This window comes from Molothrus aeneus, chromosome 5 (assembly GCF_037042795.1).
Source record: "Molothrus aeneus isolate 106 chromosome 5, BPBGC_Maene_1.0, whole genome shotgun sequence".
Taxonomy (NCBI): domain Eukaryota; kingdom Metazoa; phylum Chordata; class Aves; order Passeriformes; family Icteridae; genus Molothrus; species Molothrus aeneus.
Window position 1 is genome coordinate 21,342,335 of NC_089650.1, and position 23,078 is coordinate 21,365,412.

Genomic DNA, 23,078 nt, shown 5'->3' on the forward strand with positions numbered 1-23,078 from the left:
GCCGCGGGGGGCGGGGCCAGCGGGAATGCGTCCCCGGGGCGGGGCTGCGCTGGATGTGACGTCACTGCCGTCAGCGGGTCAGGGGCGGGGCCGGCGGGGCAAAGATGGCGCTGAACAGGAACCACTCGCAGCAGGGCGGTGTCGTCATCCCCAATGCCGAGAGGTACCGGAGGGTCGGGCGCGTCATCCTCGCCCCTTGTCCCCTCAGCAGGGCCGGGACGGCGAGGCCCGGTGGTGGGAGGTTCCCGCTGGGGCGACCCCCGTTGCCTGCTTGGCCGCGCAGGCCCGGCTCGGCCGGGGGTCTGCGTTACTGAAGGGCTCCCTGGCAGGGCGGGGGCGGGCAGTGTGGGGCAGGCTTGGCTGGAATCCGTAGAGCTGCCCCGACTTCACCGCGGAAGCTCCGGCGTCCTTAAAGCCGCTCCGGCGGGCGTCCTGGGTGAAGACTGCGGCTACCATTGCTTGTACAAGTCAAGGAATTGGGGTTTTGTAAGGTCATGCACTTAGTGACGCCAGAGAGGCAGAGACTGTTTAAGGTAGGAGTCTTGGTCACTTGAATTCGTAAGTGAGGAACTTGAATTCAGAGTTCCTCTGCGGGAGAAGCGCCTCTCCGTGGAAGCCCAGCCTGCCTTGCCCCGAGCGGGGATTGACCGACCAGCTGAACAGATTGGGGCTTCAGTCCTGTCCTGCTGGGTGCTCCCAGCATCCTGGCACGAGAAATCCTAGAAACCCGAGGCCCAGTGAAGGATCGAAGTAAAAGGATCAAAGGAGTTGGTTTGGGTCTGGTGATCAATAGGAAAATTACACTTGAACAATATGCTCCATCTTGAGTTTGAAGCTGACTCCTCATACTTCAGCCAGGAAGGTTCTCTGACATGTTGAGCTCATGTTAAAGGAGATTTTTCTACCCTTTGAATCCTGGGGCTGCACCAAAAGCAGCGTGGGTAGAAGGTCAAGGGAGGTGGTTCTACCTCTGTATTCCACTCTGGTGTGACCTCACCTGCAGTGCTGCATCCAGCTCTGGGGTCCCCAGCATAAGAAGGATATTTAACTGTTGGAGCAAGTCCAGAGAAGGCCGTGAAGTTGGTAAGAGGAATGAAGCACTTCCTCTATGAAGGCAAGCTGAGAACATTGGGGCTGTTTAGCCTGGAGAAGAGAAGGTTGTTGTGGAGACCTCACTGCAACCTTCCAGTATCTGAACAGGACCCACAGGGAAGGCACAGAGGGACTCTTCATCTGGAGCTGCAGTGCTAGGACAAGGAGTAATGGGTACAAGCTGAAAGAGGGGAAATTTAGGCTAAACTTCAGGAAGAAATTCTTCAGTCTGAGCGTGGTGGGGCACTGGAATGGGTTGCCCAGATGAGCTGTGGCCTTGGCAGTGTTCAAGGCTGGATTGGATAATGCCTTGAGCAAACTGATCTAGTGGAAGGTGGCCATGACAGGGAGGTTGGGACCAGGTAATCTTTAGGATCCCTTCCAAGCCTTCACATTGGCTTGAGATCATAAAACCATACATTCTTTGGGGTGCTGCTCAGTCACAAGTGAGGGCAGTGCGGCTCCACAGGGTGCACAGTCTCTGTGACAGCCCTGGAAGGCATGCAGGTGCAGACTGGTTCAGCAGCCTCATTACTCTCTGTGGTGTGGCTGCATGTTATTTGCTTGTGTGAGTAGCTGCAAAGCAGTAAACATTACAGTGACTGCATAGAAATTCTTCCCAGTGAGGCAAAATTATGTGAAATGCTGCTACAAGACATGATTGAGGGAGTGTTCTGGTAAGATTAAAGCTGTCAAAAAGATGGTTGTATTTAGCTTAGAATATGTGTTTCCCCCTTGCATTTTGGAAATGGAAAGACCTCTGCTGTCTCATAAATCTGTCCCTTCCAGCAAGTCTGAGAATCTCCATCTAGCTCAGCTATGAAGTAGTGTTCCAGTAGAATTTCTTGGTCAGGTTGTTTTTTCTCATCAAAGCTGGACTTTTCAACATGTTTATTCTTGAGTAGCTGCATTTTTCATATACATCTACAGTGTTCTTCTCTTCCCTAAACAGCAAACTACTTGAGACTATGGGGCTTTTGGTTGTTTTTCCATATGGTGGCCCTGAAGATTCCTCCCTTCCCCAAATAATTGCACAGTTTCCTGACTTTATTTGACTTCTACAGTATGCTGAGCAGAATTCATAAGGATTATTTTAGATCCAGCCCATTCAGGCTTGTGTTGGTTTAGGGTTTTGTCACTTGGTTTTTCATGCTCTTGAACCATAAAACACCTGGGAGTCCTCTGCCACTGTAACACGCTGAGGGTTTATCACCCTCAAGGTTCTTTTGTTTATTCTGCAGATTTTCTTACTATGTGGTATGTTTAGATCTGCACCATAGACTCAGTGACGTGCTTTCCCAAGATGCCTCATTTTTTATGAAAATATATTTACTTTTTCATGCAACTCTATATCCCTGACCCTGCAGCATTCACAATTCTCATTTGGGTTTGTGTCATTAGGAAACTCTGCTACTGTTCCCGTAGATCTCCAACAGTATTTATTGCTGACCCTGCTGACTCATTGCTTCATTCCTTAACGTGGTACTGTTTACTACAAAAGCTTGCTCAAGTCACGTGAGGCAGGGTCAGCACTGAGGCTTCCAGTGCAGCCACTTCCTCAGTTTGCGAAGTGGGTGTGGTGTCACATTTCCCAGTGCAGTGGGCTTGACTTGAGCATGGGCTGGGGAGGGAGGAATGCGCTGAGATTGCACCTTGGCATCAAGGGGATGGTTTCTGACACCTCAGCCCTTTCTGTGCCCTGATCTTTGGGCTGAGGGTCTTTGTGTGTAGAGTGGAATTCCTCAGTCTGACACCTTCGGAGACAGAAACCGCCCTGTATATTAAAGGTGCCCATGTGGAAGGAGGGGCAGGGCTTGTCTCAGATGAGAGGATGGATTCTTCCAGTCTGCATAAATCATCCCTCTCTGTTCAAAGTCAAAATGGCAGGGGCCACAGCAGGACTTCAGGATACTACTCAGATTCTGTTGTGCTGTTCCCTGCCCTGTGTGATGAGGGTATGTGTCAGAGCTGTCACCAAGTTTGTCTCTCCAATCTGTCTGATTTCTTCCTGCAGTGTCCTCAAACAGTGCAAAGATGTGGAGCTCTCCTTCAGTGACGTGACAGGCAAGCCTGAAATCTTCAAAGGCACCAAAAAAGGAATGCTGTATCTCACCCCCTACAGGGTAAGTCTGATGCCATTAGGGTTGCTTCTTTCTCAAGGGATTATGTAAACTTTAAACCAGAAACCTAGTTGATGATAGAAGAAGGGATTTTTGTTGTGGAAGGGACCACTGACAGCACTAGGTAGGAGAAGGAAAGGTGGAAATGGGATAGTCCATACCTATGCCACAATCCTAATCACCTACAAAGGCACGTGCAATCCTGGAAATCACTATCTAGAGAATATATTTCATATAATGTGTCAGTCAATGATACTTCCTTTGCAGACTCTCATAGATTATCCTTAAAAAGCAGAGCAGTAAAACTCAGTAAATGTGCAGGTGTGTTTTAAGTGGTTTATTATTTTGGATTGTACATGCCTCAGGTCAGTGAGCCATGTGCCATCAAATCTGTTGGGGATCCCCAGTGTTAAAGCTGTGAAATAATTCAATGCATACTCATACTAGAGGTGAAGTCACTCTCTTTTTGGATGCTGATACAGTGAGAGCTCCATCATCACTCTCTCTATGGAACTCAAGTAATTCAGAAGCATTCCCCACTCTCTTGCAGATGATCTTTGTGACCAAGGGCAAGGATCCTATGCTGTCCTTCATGATGCCGTTCTATTTGATGAAAGGATGCTCCATCGAGCAGCCCGTTTTCTCTGCCAATTACATCAAGGGGCAGATCCAGGCCGAGGCCGGAGGTACGTGCAGTGCTGTGCAGGTTGAGCTCTTCCCAAGCATCACAGGCCATTTTTGCTGAGCACCAGACCAGCTTATGTGCACAGGAATGGAGAGTGGCCATGGTGGTATAGCTGGTGTGTCCACACTGGGCTAACTCCCCTCTCCTGCACTTCTGGGCACTGCTGCCATGTTACTTCCTGCCCTCAGGCCAGGGACTGACTTGCCCAGGATGAGTTCTGTGTGATTCTTTAACTCCTGTCTAGCTTTGTGTATCGTGTTTACTCACTTTCCCGATGTGCTTGTTTTTCTTTGACCTGAAAGCATGGACTGGTGCCTTGGTCATTTACCCACCCTATTGATACACAGAATTAGAATTAGCATCCACTTTTGGTTTTTTGGAAGTCAGGAGCCCCTTGGGTGTGGTTTGCATGGATCTGGGAGTCTGCTGTCCATCATTGATTTAGCTTTGATCCCAATTTGATCATGAAGGCACAGTAACACTTAACAGAGGTCATTTATGACCACATGGGGAATTGCAAAAGATAAACAGGGATTGGAAACATGGCTTTTGGTTCAAATTTCTTCCCTTTTCAGCCCTTTCATGTGCATTTTCATGGCATATGAAGTGTTTATTCTTTTTGCTTTCTGTTTGTAACAATGTTTTAAAGGCGATTGTGGATCAGCCCACTTTCTTGGGCTGAAGTCATACTAAGACAGTGATTTTATAGAGGTGAATCTCCAAAGGAATGACTTTATCCATGATGGACTCTTTTGTTATATTTCTATGCTTTATTTCTACTTTGTCCCCAAGAGACTATCTCTCATGATACTAATTTAATTGTTAGACAAGGAAGATAAATCTTATATTGAAATGACACCTATTTTTTGTTAAAAACACCAAAATTCAAAGCACCCTCCACCAAAAAAAAATCCACCAAATCCCCAAAAGTCCTAGGAAAACAAAGCACTCTTACTTGCCTTGCAAGACATTGCCTACTTGATTTTTTTTCCCTGAGAAATTGCTTTTATACCTCAGCATTTAACAATCTGTCACAGCTTCTATGTGTCAGTGAGATTAAAGATGTTGCATTTGATTTAAATCCTGGCTTGAGTTGCAGATCCTGATCTGTAGTTCACTGAGGATATCAATGAAACTTCATCTGAGGGCTTTCAGTTAATATCCTCAGTGAAATAAATGTTCCATCTTTACACTGTTCTTTATTAGGTTCCGTTAAACCTTTCAGGAAAGAACAAAACAGCCTTGTATCTAGAGTAGGCTGCTTCTACATGACTGTACCTTTCAAAGGGTAGCACAATAAATTCATGATCCTCTTGAGATATTATTTTGGGGGACATCTGATAGCAGTGCCATGACTCCTTCTTGTAATAGGATGCAAAATAGTTTTGAAATAAAGAAGAAAATAATAATTGACGTATATACAGAATAATAATTGAAGCATAAAATAATAATTGAAGTATAAAATTTTGCTGGCTTGGATTCAATTCTAATTCTCTCTCCTAGGTGGCTGGGAAGGGCAGGGGACATTTAAACTGACTTTCAACAGCGGAGGAGCCGTTGAGTTTGGACAGCTGATGATGAAAGCTGCTTCTAGTGGTAAGGGATTTTCAGATCCTGTGGTTCCCCCATGGCTGGCTGAGCTTGTAAGCAAATTGTGCTTGTTCTGAACTTCATGGGAAGAGGGGTACCCTAGGCCCTCTTCCACAGCAAAATATTTTTTTCTCTTTCCAGGGGACCTTTTGGTTTCCCTTTCAATCCTTTTTCTTTATTTCTTCTTAGTGCTTTGTGCAGTCAGAATGTTCTGGGGTTTGGGCTCCTGAGGTGGACCACATTTTTCTACAGAGCCTTACTTCTACTGGAAAAAAGTTGAAATATGTGATGGTGAAAAATTGCTTCACTTAGCTGCTCTCAGCTCAGTTCTAAACTAGTGCAGTAAGATGGGGAAAACTAACGTGCACATTTGGAGAGGGGAAATATAAGTTTTAAAAAACAATTTCTTTTTAAAATTTTAAAATGGAGGAACAAGAACTCTTTTCCTGATGAAGTTTTCTTTTTTAAAAAAATGTGTGTTTTAAAATATACTTGTTTTCAGAACGAAAGTATATTTAAAAAAAGGAAAACACGCTGTACTGCTACTTGCTTTAGCGTGGTGTTTCCTTCAAGCAGTGGGAGCTCTGTGGTGGGACTGGGACCTGTGAGGTTGTATTTTTGCAGCTGGTTTCCTTCAGCACTCTGTGACTAACGCTTTTCAGGCGCAGTACTATGCCAGGACTATATAGTGAATCTACATAAGGGGAAACAGGAAAATAACAGGGAAAAAAATAACAGAAAACAACAGGACTATTTTCATTCTATTCTCTACATTTAGTTTTAAGAAAAGATGTCTGGCTTACTAAATGTGTGTTCCTTAGCTTCCAGTGGGGTGCCTCTGCAGAGCCCTGGCTACGGATACACCCCTGTTCCCGGAGGATACGCCCCTGTCCCCGGGGGCTACGTGGCGCCTCCGCCCCCGAACGGAGCCTACCCCTATGCACCGCCTCCAGGGAGCGCCTACGGACCGGCTCCACAGCCCATGGGCTACCCCTACACCCAGACCCCAGGTTTGCAAGCTGTGTATGGTGACTGGCTCTGATGTTAGCTGTGAAGAAGCGACAGTGGTACAGTGAGGGTTGCTGTAGTTTTGTCTCCATCGAGGACCCTTGTCCTTGCAGAAATCTGTCACGTGCTGTTGATCACACCTATGTGTCGCTATAGTTCTAGCTACATGAAAATGTGGTTTGCAAATTGTGCTGCTGCTTGGTAGGGAATGATTGCCTGCTGACATGACAGGCATTAGCAAATTATCAAATCTGTCTGCCTCCCTGCCAAGCCTGGAGAGCTTCCCTTACCACTGCTCTTGTCCCAGCTAATGTGCTGTCAGGCCTGTGAGCTCTCTGTCCCGTGGTCTGTGGTCCAAAGTATCAGCCTGGTGTTGTCTTTTTCAGGTATTTACCCACCACTTCCAAACATGAACCCCATGTACATGCCACCTCCACCACCCTACTCTGGGGCACCTCCTGCAGAATCCTCAGCCCCCTCAGCTCCCCCAGCCTGGGTGAGCCCAGGAATGCCAGGTAAATGGGATTAGGCAGTTGCCAGGGTCTGGGTGCAAATGGTGTCTGGGGGTTTGGGCACAGCATGGGGTGGAGAAGCTGTTGTTGCAGTAGCTCCAAGTCTTCTGTAGGGAGCTGCTCTGCCTTGCACTGCACAGCTTGTGGTCAGCCCTATCCAGCTTTCCTGAGCTGCTCTGAGTTCTAACCCAGCTTGCTGCAGTTCCTCTTGGCTCCTTGGGCCTTTGTTGCCTGTGAAGCTGGAGAGAAGGCTCTGGGGCTAGGGCCATTGCCTCGGATATTTAAGGAAGCTTCTTTTCCTTCCTTTCCAGGAGGCAGTAAGGCCATGGAAGCAGCTTCCAGTGCATATTACAACCCTGCCAACCCACACAACGTGTACATGCCCATGGTGAGTGCCATGCCTGGTCTTCATGTGCCTACTCCCTCCTCTGGAACTTGCAGAGATGGTGCTTTGCTTTCTTACTAAGTCTAGCGTACCTTCATGTTGAACATGCACAGGAAGTATGCATTTTTATGGGAGGGAGGCTCCCGTGAGGAAGACTGGTGAATTTTTCAGTTAGGAAAGGAGGAAGGCCTTAAGATTGATCCATTAACAGCCATTTACTTCCTGTCTTACTCCTAAAGGCGTAACAGACTTGCATGGGCAAAGAGGAAACACAGAGCTCTCTGCATCCATTGGGCCTGAAAATGAGCAGAGTTAAAGAAGGATAGGTCACTTAAGGATGATGGCATGTGGGTTTCTGTTTTGGTTTCTTTCTGGGCTGCACAGGGACAGGGAGGTCTCTTAGTGTTCAGTCAGTGGCAGCCAGTAGGTTGTCTGTAGCCTCCATCTGGTACATGGCAGTCTGGCTGTGCCCCTCACTGCCTTGCTTGGCTCTGGCAGGCTGGAGACTGATGGAGGAGCAAAGCTGGCCCTCAGCCCAGGGTTTGCTGTCTGCTGGGTCAGAGCTATGAGCTTCAACAGGGACCAAAGCCCTGGAAAGGAAGGGAGAATGGCATTTAAAACAGATTAAATGGTCCATTTGCAGTAGACCATTTGTTACCTGGTTTTGAGGGGACTTTTCCTAGAAATGTTATGGAGACAGCATGTGTCATGGAACACAGCTGATACTAGAGAGGAATGGTGTGATGAAATGACAGCTTAAAGCATAGAACTTCATTCTGTCTGTAGCTCACTGTAGGGCACTCATTGCTGGTGAGCCAAGCCTGGGAATGCCTGGAAAGAGCTGGTAATAAAACAAGCATGCTTGTTGACTCTACTGTGTCTCTTTCCAGGATCAGCCACCTCCTTATGCACCTCCTGAGGATAAGAAGAACAACTAGCAGAAGGAAATTGCAGCCAGCCTCCCACATTCTCTCTCCCTGAAGACAACTTGGCTGTTAATACCCCTCAAGTTAGCATATCTCTAGATCTCTGTTTCTCTGCAATAGATTAGTGCTGGGCAGCTGAGCACCTGCCCTCATTAAACATTGAGTCAGTGGCAACACAAGGCAGGACAACAGCACTTTCCCACTTACTTGCTTTATCTCATGGGGTCAGAGGACTAATCTTTTGCCCTGCCATTGGCTTGAGGAGAGAGATGGACTTATCAAACTGTATCACATGACTAATCTAGGACTAAAATGTGAAGGCTCTGGGATCTTGTTGGAGTGAAACAACTTGGAATGCCAAACTTTTGACTTCTGAAGCACCATCCAGGAGGAAATGTGTAGAGAGCTATGAGATTCCCTGCACAAATCCTCTGGTGCCCTAGAAAGGTGTTAAATGTCCTTAAATTCTAGGGCAGTTCAGTGTGAGATGGGACTTTGGACATGCTGTATTGTGTTGGAAGTGTGTGGCATTCTGGACTAACAGTTGAGGGGTCATGACCTTGGGAAGTGCATTCGAAGAGATGCTGAAGCATTTGGCTGTGAAAGAGGGAAGGGGATGGGTCCCAAACAACCTGCCTTTGTAGCCATTGAATAGAGGAGCAAACAAAGGTGTGCCTCAGGGCAGTGAGCTCACAGACTGGCAGGCCTGAGGATCAGTCTGTCTTTTCCCTATCCAAGCAGATCCCGTATCTGTGGAAGGATCCTGTGTCAAGCAGCCTAATGGAGTCAAGTGCTGCACAGGAGGCTGCCTGCCTTGGAGCAAAATATGTTACATTAGGCAGATGACCTGGCAGTAGCCTTGTCAGGAGACAAGTCCTGCAGCCCTGGCTCCCTCTGCTGAGCAAACTTGTGCTGAGTGCTACCTCCACAGGGGAAAACTGGCCTTCATCTTTTCCTTCAGCTGCTGGAGCCAGCTGTGTGTGCCCACACCTGAGCAGCCTGGGCAGGTGGGCACTGTAATGTCACAGCTGGTTGCTCACAGGTGCAGTGCCCTCGGCTGGGAGCTGCTGTCTGGGTGGGAGTTTCCAATGCTTGGCTGTCTTGCAGAGACTCTGGCTGCTCAGCCACAACCTCTTCTTTTTCCTTAGGACATAGTGAAGTTAAACCTGCTCTGAAGAGAGTCTCTAGTCTGGTGGAGACCCTTGTGATCCTTTACCTTTATCCTAATAGGGTGACTGTACTTCTTCCTACAGCCTCCCTACCTTCACAAGGAGGGGAAAGGAGTGTTTCCCCTCTTACTTCCCTGTATGGCAGGGCTCACCTGCAAGTCAGGTTTGCACAACTTAAAAGAATGAATTCTTAAAGCAGTTCCACGTGGGGGGGAAGTAAGTTTCCTCATCTATAAACACTTTTTCTGACTTAGAGATATTCTAACAACTCTGTATTTAAAAAAAATCAACCATGAATGTTTGTAACTTTTTGAATTGCACTTTAATACAGGAGTGTTGATACCTTTATCTGCCAGTTCAGTGGTGTGTGTGTGTGTGTGTGTGTGTTGTGTTGACCTTAATTCTTGCATACTCCACAGAAGGCTAGAATGAACTACAGACAATGCTGCTGTTCCCTTGGGTCACCTGTGGGTCAGTACATCTCTCTCCCTGGTATGTGGCTAAGCTGGACCTGGAATCAAGTAACTGGGGGGAGTGAAGAAAGCAGGGCTTTATCCCCTTTCTGCCTGGGAAGGGTGGAAGGCTGGCTGGGGCCTGTGGTTATGCCCAGGTATCCAGAAATGGCACATGTTCCTGTCCCATCACTGCTTGTAGGAGGGGCCGTGTCACCACACTGCTGCTCATTACAGCTGCAGTCACAGCACCTCTTCTATGTACATTACACCAGAGGGGACGCCTTTAAAGTCCTTAAAAGAAACTCCTCAGCAGCAATTTTTTTTCCAGCAATGGAAAAATAAATATATAATAAAGAAAATGGCACTTGGCTATAGACTGTTGTGCCAAGGAATGCTGCTACCCTGCTGAACATGATGTAACGACCGGAAAGCCACTTCCTACTCTGCATCACTGCAGTTTCTGACAGGAAACCTGTGGTGGTGTTCTCAAGGGTCCCAGGACAAGGGAAGAGATGAGAATCTTGACTCCATGTTTCAGAAGGCTGATTTATCATTTTATTATATATATAATATATATTATTATATATATAGCAGTAAAAGAAAATGATATATTAAAACTGTACTAAAAGAATAGAAAGAAGGATTTCATCAGAGAGCTAGAAAAGAAATGAAGGAATGATAGTAAAACCTTGTGACTGACCAGAGTCCAAGACAGCTGGACTGTGATTGGCCATTAATTAAAAACAACCACATGAGACCAATCAAAGATGCACCTGTTGCATTCCACAGCAGCAGATAGTTATTGTTTAGATTTTGTTTCTGAGGCCTCTCAGCTTCTCAGGAGAAAAGATCCTAACGAAAGGATTTTTCATAAAATATGTCTGTGACAAAAACCAGTTCTATTTCCTAGCATAGTTGTTCCTGTTTTGAGGTAATGACCCTGTAATCCTACATTAACCAAGCAGGTATAGCTAGCAACACATGAAGCAGAGTCTATGATCTACTTCACTTTATTTCAATCAATTTGCCTCAATCACTCCCCAAGAACAAAGCCAGCTCCTTGTTTTGTTGGCAAGTCCTCCCTTATTAGAACTGGAAGTGTTCAGTATCTTGAGCCTGCACATCAAAGTTCCTGGAAGGATTCAGAATCAACCGTTTGGTCCTTCAGGAACCAGAGTGGACAGATGACCAGGAACCATCCCACAGCTGAATAGAAATAGAGAAATTTTTTCCTAATCTAAAATGTGGTATTTCCCCAGTCTGAGGCTTAATCTTGTGTCACCTAGAACTCTTCCACGGGTAGTCTGCTGAATGAAGGTGGAGCAGTTAAGGGCTTTAGAGTGTCCTGACACTTCCAGTTTATTAGTGCAGGTTCCTCCTCAGGATAGAGCTGTGGATACAAGGGCCCTTGGAAGAAGAAGCCTTTCCCTGAGATACCCTGAGTTTTCAGCCTGCTGAAGTAGGATCTGATCCTCCTTTTAGCAGAAATTTCCTTCTAGAGAAAGAAGGATGCAGCTTTCAGCTTGGAGGCATCTGTGACCAACTCCCAACCCAAAAGACTACCTCAGCTGAGTATCAGCATCTTCCTGCCAGCACTCCTACACAAAGTGCTATGGCTCTGCAGTTTTTGGTGTGTACCACAGCATGGCTCCTGGGGTTGTGCATGGCTCATGGAGATTTTTGCTCTGCTGTAAACTTCTACCAGAAGGGCTTTAATACAATGCTAGCACACACACTAGGGTGCAGTAGTGCTGGCCCCTAGGATCCTGGCAGCAGGATTCTAGAGGCCAAAGCCTCACCGCACAGGGCCATTATGCCTCCAAGAGCTCTTGGTCCTGGTGGGGATACGTGGGAGGGATGCAGCCCAGCTGGCAGCTCCTTATTCTAAACCAATCTGATTATAGCAAAAGAAAGAAGGTGACCAAGTCTGATCCTTGAGGTTAATGCCATCACACACCTGGGGGAAAAGGGGATGTCTCAACCCTAGGAAATACTAAAGCACCCAAAGCCTTTCTACAAGTGTAGTTCAAACAATGCCTGCAGCATCCAGTAATACCCAGCTCAAAGCAATGAAGTTCTCAGGTGTCAGAGCTAACAAACTTCAGTAGTGGTGGACTCTACTTGTATGGCATCTTCCACAGGAGCATCTGAAAAGGCTTTGCAATCACTGAGGCACTATTCTCTGCACACCTTTAGGCAGCGGGGTAACAACAATTCCTGGTTTATGCAGACGGAGCAGACATCATCAAGCTGGTACCAGGGGATGGTCACTGCCCAGCACTGCTGGGCTCACCAGCAGAAGGCACTTGTGCAGTGAAGAGCCACATGCCTTGGAGTCTCACAGTTCACCCTGGCACTGGTCCACATCCACTGGGCCCTGTCACAGAAGGGCTGGGTGGAAACCCTCACCAGGGACTTGCTGTCTGGCAACATGCCAAGGCTGTACTGGGAGTGCCATGGGACGGAGATACCACATCACCACCCCCGAGGGGTTAATAACGACTGAGAAGTTGTCTGCTGTTCTTAAAGCCCCAACGATCTTCCCAACATACACATCTTGTACCTGAAAGAGAGATGGAGCTACCAGCAATTCCAGACCTTTCATCTTGGGGTCCAGCTGTGGTCACGGACATGGAATAGTGGGAAATGGCACAGCAGTGGGCAACAGAAGAGTGACCCAGTGGGCAGCTGCCCCTTCATCCCAGAGGCATGAAGTGGGAGTACTCCCTCTCACCCTCCCAGATCGCATAGAGATCTGGGAAGAGGGGGGATCCATGTGCCATGGGACTGCCCTGCTCTGCAGTGTCAGTGGGGCTCACCTCATACACAGCATCCTCAGGGAAGTGGAGCTTGGCCAGGCTGGTGGTGTAGCGGAAGGGCATGTCTGTCCTCCGGCTGAAGAACACAAGGGCGCTGGCAGCCCGCGACAGTGGGCGCAGAAACACCTCAATCTGGGATTTCTCCTAGGGGTGGGGATAGGTGGGTGAGGCAGAGTTGCCAGGAACAGTGTAACAGAATTCTGACTTTGCCCTGTGGGGCTGCTACACCAGCAGGCCCACAACTCCCACAGCTCTCTTGCTCCCGTTTCTCTGCATCGCTTCCCTCTCCCTCCTTATTCTGATGCTCTGTGCTACTCCTGTCTGCTCTCCCAAATGCATCTGCTTTCCCCCTAACCTTGACAATCCTGCGCCCCTGGATTCCCAGGGGGTCCTGGTTGATCTGGATCATCAGGCGGTTCTGCAGGATCTCCTTGGCACTGGGGGAGATGGTGCGGAGATCCGTGGACATGAGGAGCGGAGCTGCCATCACTGTCCACAAAGCCATTTGGGAGCGTGACTGCTCGAAGCTAAGGCCAAAGTTTCCAATGATGAGCTGGAGAGGAGACAACGAAAAGATGGAAGTAGCAGAAAAAGGTTAGAAACTTGTCTGTTTGTCACCTGTGGTGATGCTGCTTCCTGCTGGGAGGGAATGCACAAGGGAAACCTCACACACACTTTTGCTTCCTCTTAAGTAGTCCACCACTGCCATAGGAGATCTCATCCCTGCTAGCAGCATACACTCATTAATACCCTTTGCTTCGGCACTATTTGCCCTAAGTCTGTGCAGGGAAGGACAAGAACACCTGAAGAACTTGAGAGGTAAATTCAAGTGGTGAAGGGTTCATTGCAACCACAGTGGTTTTTCCCACATCTTAGCCAAGGGCAACGCCAGCTTTGCCTCTGCAGCAACAGGGCTCCTGCTCCTGGAGCTCTTCCTTTGCCCTGCCCCTAGAAGGGGATCCCTGGAGATGCTCATCCCCAGACAGGGTCCAAGCACCCATCACCCAGCCACACCATGTCTGGGTCGTTCCAGTGGCCGGGGCCAGCTGCCGGCTGCAGCACGTCCTGGTTTGTGAAGAACCAGTCCACGATGGAAAGGACGCTCTCCCAGGAGTCCTGGATGTCGTCATAGTTACGCCACAGGTTGCAGATCTCTGCCAGGATGGTGTAGTTCACCTGACAAGGAGAACAATGTCAGGCAGGAGACAAAAAAGAGCTGCTCTGCAAGGTGGGGGAGGAAGGGGCAGCACTGTTGAACTGTTGAGAGCTGCACTGTCAAGCAAGTGTGTGAAAGACAGAGGAATCTGGAGAAGGGCAAGGAGGGAAGGGTAAGGAGGCAAGACAGAGTCATATCCCACTATGTCTGGGCACACCCCAGTGCTACAGGATGTCTGGCAAAACAACCACAGAGGCCATGGGTTGGAAAATCTGGTAACTTATCAGCTACAAGAATGAGAGCAGCTCAGGACTGACTCAATAAGTGAAAGAGGAAATATGTGAGAGCAACCAATTCTCGAGAAACATATACTAGGAAGATTATCCTATTTCAAGCACTGAAACCAGACAAGATTGTTTCACAAGAAGACTGTCGGGACCAACCCCACACCATCTGATTAGAATGGGGAGGATACACTCCAGAGCCTTCTTCCCACAAACTCCCATCACCTAGCCGTATTGGGACCCCCAAGTGTCCCCAGGTGCCTGGCAGGAAGACCACATTCCCTCTGGGACCTGCAGCACCATCCAAGGGTGGAAAATTAAGTGGGGTGTAACACCCTGTTCCTGGTGCTCCAGCAAGAGCTCCTCCAGCACAGGGGACATGGGAACTTGCCAACAGATGGAAAAACCCCTACCTTGGGGGGAAGACCCCCCTGATATGCTGGCCAGCTGCAGGAGTAGACAATGGGGCGGCCTGTGGCGTTCAAGGCCCTCGCCATTTCTGGGTATCCTTAGGGAGAGAAGATGACAACCAGTGAAGGGGTTGGCAGCAGCCCATGTCCCAGTAGCCTTTGTCCCAGCCCACCCAGCACGGGGAATACCAGGCTAGCCTGGCTTACTTCCTTATACCAGCTCCAGGGCACACAAACTCCGGCCTCTTTTCCCAACAGTTGCAATAGGAGGCACAAGGGAAGAGCTGGCTGGCCCGGTGCTGCTGTAGAGGGCCAGCTGCCCCACCCCAAGCAGTAGGGAAAGGAATGCCAGAGGCTGGTCAACTTTTACCCTTTGCCTGCTCCTCTGTGGACGAGTAGCACCCATCCAGCTTCAGCATGTCTACACCCCACGCTGCAAAGGTCTGGGCATCCTGCTTCACATTTTCCAACGTGGTGCCTGGGTAGCCCCCACAGGTGAAAATGCCCAGGTCACCATAAATGCCCAACTTCAGGCCCCTGGCATGGACCTGTGAGGAAAACAGAGCTGCAAGGAGCAAATGAAGGGATCCAAGGTGTCTCCCAGGTACCAGAGTCCTCTTTTCCTTCCCAGCTCTCCCACCATACTGGCATGGGGACAGAGATCCCCAGTGGCCTCCAGCAGGCACTCACATAGTCAGCCAGAGCCTTAATTCCGCTGGGAAATCTCTTGGGGTCGGGAACCAGCTGTCCGGCTGCATCCCGCTGCTTAGCAGACCAGCAGTCATCAATGTTGATGTACTCGTAGCCCAGCTCCCTCCAGCCATCCTCTGCCAGCCGGTCTGCCATCTCAAAGAAGAGCTGTTCGCTGTGGATTGACGAGGCATGGCAGGCTGAGACCCTGCGACCCTCGTGCCTCAGCAGGTGAGGCAGGCAGAGGGATTTGGGGTTAACTGGGGGCTCTGGAGGGCTGATCCGGGCCATAGGAGGATCTCCAGCGCTCCTATTTAAAGCCTATCCGTGTTTATTGACCTCACCGAGGGGGAAGCGTTTCCCCGGCTGCCTGAAAAGCCTGGCCACATCCTTCAGCTCTGGGGGCTCTCCGGCCCAGCACCGGGGCGTCTGAGCCTCCCGCCTCCCATGCACCATCCACCGCGGGGTCCCAGAGACCCAGACGGTGCCAGAGCCATCCCGGGCCTGAAGTTCGACCTGACCGAGCCCCATCCACTGACCTGATGCAGTTGTGGGGATCCGCCTGGCAGTCCACGTTGCAGCGGAACCTCTCCCAGGACATCCAGCCCATGGGGGGAGTGCGCGCCAGCCCGTTCTCCAGGGCCACGGAGGGCAGCGCCAGGGCCAGGGCCAGCCCGCTCAGTACCACCGCCTCCATCGCTGCTGCTGCTGCCGCCGCGGCACGGAGCATGGAGCGGCTCTCCCGGCCCGGCCCCGCTCACATGATGCCGTCCGCATCAGCTGACGGACCGCCCACGCCTCCTTCCCTCCCGCCCGCCCGCAGCTACCGCGCCCCGCCGGTACTGCAGCCCACAGCCGTGCCGCCCCATTAATATCGCTCTCCCACCTGGACCCTGTCCGTGCTGCACCCCACTGTGGCTGCACCCCGTAGCCGGTGCCTATAGCACTGCGCCCAGCCCCTACTGCACCCCACTGCCGCTGCACCGCGTTGCTGGCACCCTGTCACCGCCGCCCCCGTGCCTGCTGCACCCCATAGTGACTCGGAGCGGGGGTTTAGGTCCCCCCCAGGTTGCGACCCCGCAGAGGTGTCGGGCTGAGCGAAGGGGTGCGGGAGGACTCGGCTCCGGTCTGGCTGCGGTGTCCCCGGCCCCCCCGCTGCCCCCTGGCCGCTGGCGGGGCGGTGCTGCCGGCGCGGCGGGACGGCCCCAGCAGCCGCAGGAGCCTTCCCCGCCCGGCCGCGGCAGGGCCGGGGCCCCGCACCGCCGAGCAGCAGCGGCCGGAGGTGAGCCGGGCCGGGCAGGGGCCGGGGTCCCGCCGTCGCACGGGAGGCGCTGGGGAAGGGCCAGGTGGCGCCGGGGCCGGGCCGGGGCAGGGCGGCGGCGGGGCGGGAGCGGCGGCGGGGCCGCGGGGGTCGCAGCCACACGACGAACTCACCCATGGAGGGGCACAAACATTCACAAAGACACGCAGCCCCATCGCACGGGCGTGCGCCCGCACACAAAGACAGAGCCCAGCACGGCACACGTGGGACCCCCGCAGCCCCCCCGCGTCAGGGCCGGCCTGCGCCGCCCCGGCTGTCCGCAGCCACAGTGTGCCAGGCTGGAAGCTCCCCAGGGCAGAGCACCTCCAGGGAACAGCCTTTCCTTGTGTCTGATCGGGGTCTTGGGCATTTTTCAGCGGGGGTCCGTGCCCCCATGTCCTCAGCCGTGCCCCACAAGCCCTGATGGGAGAGAGGGGCTCCAGGAGGGATTCTGGATGTTGCTCAGCAGTGAGGAGCTCCTAGTGCCCAGATCTGTTCTGGGAGTGGTGGCTGTGGTTTGTTTTCTGCATATTTCTATGTGTGGAGTTTTAGCGGTTGGAAATCCTTTTGCAATTGAACAAAGCACAAAGGTTTGTGCTGGCTCTGCCCCTCAAGGCTCTATCCTCCTTGACTTGCTGAGTTGCCTACCAAAGGGCCTCCACAAATGGGGCAGTGACAGCTTCTGCAAAACATTTATTTTTTTCCTTTAATAAACCCAAAACAAACCCAGGAGCCAGAAAACAAACCCACAGGAGCACTGGCCTGAGCTGGGATAGGGCTCAGGCTTTGAAGCAAGTGCATGTTCCCCCAGTTTTGCTATCCCAGTTTCCAGTGCAGCTTGCCTGCGCTGAGGACCCTGGATTCTGAGGTGGGAGTGACACAACACTTAGCTCTGTCAGTCCCAAACTGTTCTGGTTCATAACTCCTTCTTCTTCATCCTTTTCCTCCACCAAAGATGGTGCTCATCACGCCAAAGCCTCAGACACCCTCAGCTAGGGAGCAGCCTGGCCAAGGAAGACAGCGAGGGTTTGCAGTCTGACCTGCACAGCTGGTACGGCACCTTGCATCCCACTGCTAGTGAACCTGCTGAAGCTGGCAGTTGTTCCAGGAGGGCCGGTGGGGGTGGGTGGTCCTGCATGGAGACAGGGAGTAGGGAAAGGGGACAGAAGTGTAAATTCCAGAGCCCTTGGGTCTGAAACACCCTCCTTATCCTGCCTTCTAATAGAGAGCAAAATGAGTGCCTTGCAGGCAGAGAGGCAAATTTCTTTGATGTGCCCCATTAAAACCAGCAAAGTAGGTCACCTGTGGAATAAGAAATTAAACAGCGGTGTTGGCATTCACAGAGAAGGCAGGTGTCTGGGTGATGAGGCTCTGGTAGTGACCTCCTCTTTGCAGCAGCGAGGAACCAGCCTGCCCTTTGTAGGGTACCTGCTGGGTTAGACGCTGTCCTGTGTCAGTGGCTGCTGGAATGGGGGCTGCTTTTCCCTGGAGCAGGATCAGGCCTCTTCTGGTGGGGCCAGTGACATGCTCCTCACACCAAGACAACCTCTTCCCCCTCTCTCCTCTCCTCCTAGGTGGGGCGATGAAGCTGAATGAGCGGAGCGTGGCCCACTACGCCACCTGCGACTCGCCAGCCGACCACACCGGCTTTCTGCGCAAGCGGGTGGAGCGGCACCACCACCATGGCACCTCCTACCAGCGCCGCTGGTTCGTCCTCAAGGGCAACCTCCTCTTCTACTTCGAGGAGCGGGAGAGCCGGGAGCCCATGGGGCTGGTGGTCCTGGAGGGCTGCACCGTGGAGCTGTGCGAGGCCGCTGAGGAGTTTGCCTTTGCCATCCGCTTTGATGACGCTGGTGCCAGGGCCTATGTGCTGGTGGCTGACGGGCAGGCTGCCATGGAGGCCTGGGTGAAGGCACTCTCACGGGCCAGCTTCGACTACATGCGGCTGGTGGTGAGGGAGCTGGAGAAGCAGCTGGAGGAGGCCTGCAAGAGCTTGGCTGCTTGCCGTAAGTCTCCAAGGAGGTCCTCCTCCTCTGGCAGGAAGAGGCATCTCTCCAACCCTGCCTTGCAGCCTCTCCAGGAGAAGCCCACCACCCTGGAGAATGGCTACTCCACATGGAGTAGTGGTGGTTGTGTCGCTGGTGGAGCCACCTGCCCTGACTACGATGGGGGGCAAACAAAGCCCCCGCCCCTGCCTCCACGCCGGCGCTCGGCCGCCAGCAGTGCCACAGGATCCCCAGCACCTGGCCTCTCACCAGCCATGCTGGAGAGCCCAGTGCCACCAGAAACCATCTGCTTCTCCAAGCTGCACAACTGGTACGGGCAGGAGATCGCAGTGCTGAGGCGGGAGTGGCAGGAGAGGCAGAAGAGGGGACACCCGTGACTGGGGGCACAGGACACAAGTCACTGGCCAGCTGATGCCTGGCAGCCTGTCCTGCATGCAGGAAGAGTAAAGTGAGGGACACTGCTTGCCCCCTGCCCTCCTGAATGGCTGAGTGTGATGTGTGTGTGCTTCACTTGGGAGGGACTTAAATCTCTAAACCTCACATATTAATTTCCACAAGGCTTTATACAGCCAGAGAGTGTGTAACACCGGGAGCCACCTTTACTTAAACTCTCTCTGCTGGAAATAGGAGCTGCCCAAATCAGCAATGAACCTCAGCCAACAGGCTTGGCCACTTGCTGTCCTGACACGGTGGATGCTCCGGGTGTTTCACCCCTACCTCTCCTTCACCACTTTTTTTTCTTGTTGTTTTTGTTTTGTTTCTCAGTGTGGAAGTTTGCTTTTGGTCAGTACTTATTACTGTCTGTAGTCTTGTGCCAAAGTCCTTCTGCCTTTGTTCTTTTGCTGCAGATAAGGCTGGGCTCTTGTGAAGTGCCTCTGACAGGCCACTGGCCCCGGCGCGTGCCTCCAGCCTTGTGCCTCTCTCACTACAGGACGTGTGAGCCTCTGCAGCTGTTGCTGGCACAGCAGCTGGGGCTTTTGCATAGTTTTTTTTGCTTTCATCTGCACTAACCCTTATTTCAGCTAAATCCTTCAGGATGTGGATATCATGGTCTTGCAACAGTTCTCTTTATGTGCTCATACTCAGCAGCAAGCCTGAAATGGAGACACAGAGCTTGGCCTGAAGCCTCAGAAGGACACCAGGATCACCCCAGGGCTGATCTGGACTCTGTCAAGCGGTAACCAAGCCTGCCAATATCTCTGGCTCAAGGTTTCCCTGTTCCTATACAGGGATGCTAAAGCCTCTTTGCCTGGGCAGGAGTAAATTTCTCAGCTTTTGTTTAGACCACAGCCCCTGCAAAGTGCCATAGAGGGCTCAGTCAGCTCATGGGGCTGCTTGCCCAAGAGTGTCCAGAGCCACACTCCTGCAGGGCCTCTCTCAGTGCTGTGGCTCTGCCCAGCTCCTGGCAGTGCTGCACAGTTGGAGGAGAGTCTTTGAAGGGTGGGGAGGGAGAGAGGCCTGGTCTCAGGAGGAGAAGTGAAGGTGTGGGAGTGTCCAGGCTTGCCTCTCCAGTGTCAGAGCCATGTTGTTGCCTTCTACCAAGCCTGCACCCGGCCTGCCGGCGCTTCCCTCTGATTTCATGTCAGCATTGCTTGGCTGATCTCTGCAGCACATCCTGTCCTCCCAGCGGGCTGGGAGGGCTGCAGGGAGGGCATGCCTGTCACCTCACTGTGGAACCACACTTGTCCATCAGTAGGTCACAAACCTTGGCCACAAGGCACACGGTACAAGTAGGTGGGTGCCAAGTCCAGGGACTAGAACACCCTTGGGATGGGGTTTAAAAATCTCCCTTATCAAGTTGCATGCTTCCCATCTGAAAACATTAAACCTGTTTTTATTGTCCTTTTTTATTAAAGAGCTTTGCTAGGAAAGCAAAAGCCCATTTCAGATCATGACTGGCTGGAACCTTTCTGGACTTAAACACACTCAGCTTCCTACTTTGCAATGGCCTGTAGAGATAGCCAATGCAGAAATCAAATTAATTCTGTTAACTCTTGGTGCCTTTTAAAATATGTCTCTGGTAGTTTTGGATGATGAGCTTCCAGCCTCCTGCCTAATTATAGCTCGATGGTATATTAGAGGAAATCAGATCTTAAATTAGATCTTACAAATGACTTTGGGCAGTGAGAATGTAACCTTCACTTGGGAGTAACACAATCCAGTCCTCTCCAGTTCATGGTTGTATTACTTCACAGCAAGGGTCTTTAAGTTTGGGAGGATTCTTTTTCTTTGGCTTTTGTGAAAATAGTTCAGAAAGATTGGGAGCAGGTGGCCATGGGACAAGGCCCTGGCTTCCTCAGCACCTTAGCTGGTTGGACATAGGGGCCATTTCTGCCTCCCTATCCTGCTGGTTGAAAAGTTTGGTACTGCAGCATTCCTGGCTGCAAATGTGTCCCTTTTCCCATGCCAGGACAGCAGCATCAGGGGATTGCACTACCTGGTGCCTCCTTGAGCATGGGTATTTTGGGACCAAGGTCAAATTTGTTAAGCATTTTCCTGTGGTTATATTTTTTTAATGTAATACAGAGAGAATATTCCTGATGTCTCAGATTAACGTAAGGCAGATTGACAGTAAAGACCCAACTTCCAAAACAAATCAAAATGTAGTGGCAGTTCCTACATGAGACCCAAGAATTGGGAGTGACTTGAAAGGGAAGATAAATTAACAAAGCCAGTTCTGTCAGAACTGAATCTGAGACAGTATTATTCATTTAAGGGCAGTTTCACTTTTAAGAAGCTTAGTGTGTTTTAATAAGCCAGGATTGTGCTCGTAACACTACTAAAGAGCTTATATTTAATGCTTTAATCTGTCCCATTCAAACAGCACAATTTCCACGCTACCTACCTTTGCGTTAGCCCATATCCCAGCTAAATCCCAAATCCTGCAAATGAGGCACTGCGCTCTGCTTCCCATCTCATTGTGTTTGGAATCATTCTGTGTTTAATTCTGCAGTGCTGACAAGAAAATGGCTGAATCCCGATCCACATTTATGCTCAGCCCAGCCATCCATGCCTGGGCCTTTTGATGGGCTTGATCAGGGTTTCCTCACCCTCCCACTGTTGTAGCAGCCATGTTGGAGCCTTGCCCAAATTTGTGTAGGAGTACAGGTTTTTTAATGATCACTGCCACTTGCTTCATTAGTCAGGAAGCACCTGAGTGCTGCTGTGCCTCCTCAGAGATGGGGCTATGGAGCCAGCCCAGCTGAATTGCTTGTGCTGGCAGTGCCTTTGAAGCAGCCCCCAGGCAGGAGGTCGGGATTTCAGCTTCCTGGGGTTGAGCATTCAGCTGGCTAATGGAGCAGCCTGTCTGTCTTTCTGCAGGCAGAGGTTGTTACAGGAAAGGCAGAGAGTTTTCATTGCACATTGTCCCTGCCAGCAAAATAAGGCTGATTGCCACCCAGGGTTTTTCTCCAGTCATTCAAGTTTGGACTGTTTCATCTCCTGCCTCCACTTTCCCTTTTTATTTTTAAAAGTAGAGAATGTCTATCTAAACAGGTTCCTAGGCAAAGGGTGAGCTGAAGTTGAATGGGTACTTCACTTAAAGTACTGAACTAAGATCCTTTTCTAAGAGTTTTCTTTAGTGCACAGGTGATGAGAGGAAGATACTGAAATTTAAAAGAAATTGAAAGAGGAAGGGCAATTCTGACATGGCCTGCTAAAATAGTTGACTTAATCCTTACATTTTTCTGAGGCTGGCATTTCATATTTGAGCCCATGACGTATAATTTCTGCACATCTTTTATTTTATTTTTAAACTGTGCTGTTTTCCACTGAGTCTAGGTGAAGAGTAACCTGACGGTTACTCTTACCTGAAGGTGGCCACTCTTAGCCATGGGGTGGACAATCATGACCAAGGCGTTTTGTGTCACAGTAGCTATTGCACTAACAGTGCCTGGGGGAGCTACCCCTCAATGTTACCTCTCTCGGCTGCCTTTGAGAGAAGCTGAAAAAAAGCCCCACTGAAAGGCACGGGGGCGTCTTTCACCAGCAGCACCGAACTCGTGTTCTCTCCGCACAATCACCTGGAAAACACTACGAGCCAATCCTGCCTTTCCAAGTGCTTCTGTTTTAGGTAGGGCGTGTTCCCTGTTTTAGGAGATGGTTTTGCATGCGCCTGTGTTTTACACGCGGAACTTGTATTATACATTGCATTACATTGTTTAGAGTTTGTTTTACACGCGGAACTTGTATTACGCATCCCATTACATTGTTTAGTTTGTATTTTATGCCGCGAAGCCGAATAAACCGGTTTGATTTGTAGCCCGTGCGCTGTTAATGGATCCATGGAGCCCCTGGCGTGTCTGCAGGGCCTGGCCATTCCCCCGGCCCGGTTTCCCCTTGCCAGGAGGCGGCGGGGGCCGGCCCGGACCCTCTCTGCCTCCGTCCCCCGGGGCACCGAGAAACGTCGCCAGCCCCCGGGTGGCGCGGCCTCTCCCCGCGCACAGCATGCGCAGTGCTGATATCACCGCCT

At 50.9% G+C, this 23,078-nt stretch overlaps 3 protein-coding genes across 3 annotated transcripts; 2 read left to right on the forward strand and 1 right to left on the reverse strand.

Moving 5' to 3' along the window:
- The first annotated feature begins 48 nt into the window (after positions 1 to 48).
- WBP2NL (WBP2 N-terminal like) lies at positions 49 to 9,835 on the forward strand. Its single transcript, XM_066550878.1, has 8 exons — positions 49 to 163; positions 3,107 to 3,215; positions 3,763 to 3,898; positions 5,401 to 5,493; positions 6,309 to 6,497; positions 6,882 to 7,010; positions 7,319 to 7,395; positions 8,283 to 9,835. The coding sequence occupies exons 1-8, from the start codon at positions 105 to 107 to the stop codon at positions 8,328 to 8,330; spliced, it is 840 nt and encodes a 279-aa protein (XP_066406975.1). The 5' UTR covers positions 49 to 104; the 3' UTR covers positions 8,331 to 9,835.
- Positions 9,836 to 10,474: 639 nt separating this feature from the next.
- On the reverse strand, positions 10,475 to 16,170 carry NAGA (alpha-N-acetylgalactosaminidase). Its single transcript, XM_066550874.1, is given in 10 exon segments — positions 10,475 to 12,505; positions 12,762 to 12,905; positions 13,117 to 13,314; positions 13,776 to 13,937; positions 14,615 to 14,709; positions 14,982 to 15,159; positions 15,302 to 15,476; positions 15,841 to 16,025; positions 16,028 to 16,102; positions 16,105 to 16,170. Coding segments are annotated over 10 exon segments (1,461 nt in total). The 3' UTR covers positions 10,475 to 12,322.
- A 342-nt stretch (positions 16,171 to 16,512) lies between these two features.
- PHETA2 (PH domain containing endocytic trafficking adaptor 2) lies at positions 16,513 to 22,867 on the forward strand. The gene is made up of 3 exons (XM_066549889.1): positions 16,513 to 16,583; positions 17,557 to 17,652; positions 18,176 to 22,867. The coding sequence occupies exon 3, from the start codon at positions 18,184 to 18,186 to the stop codon at positions 18,982 to 18,984; it is 801 nt and encodes a 266-aa protein (XP_066405986.1). The 5' UTR covers positions 16,513 to 16,583; positions 17,557 to 17,652; positions 18,176 to 18,183; the 3' UTR covers positions 18,985 to 22,867.
- Positions 22,868 to 23,078: the final 211 nt, after the last annotated feature.

Bases quoted from the DNA above. Each gene is read 5' to 3' on its own strand.
- WBP2NL (XM_066550878.1), top strand. From the start codon at position 105: ATGGCGCTGAACAGGAACCACTCGCAGCAGGGCGGTGTCGTCATCCCC. The intron at 6,498-6,881 runs GTTTGCAAGCTG...TGTCTTTTTCAG, and splicing joins CCCCTACACCCAGACCCCAG to GTATTTACCCACCACTTCCA. The intron at 7,396-8,282 runs GTGAGTGCCATG...GTCTCTTTCCAG, and splicing joins ACAACGTGTACATGCCCATG to GATCAGCCACCTCCTTATGC.
- PHETA2 (XM_066549889.1), top strand. From the start codon at position 18,184: ATGAAGCTGAATGAGCGGAGCGTGGCCCACTACGCCACCTGCGACTCG.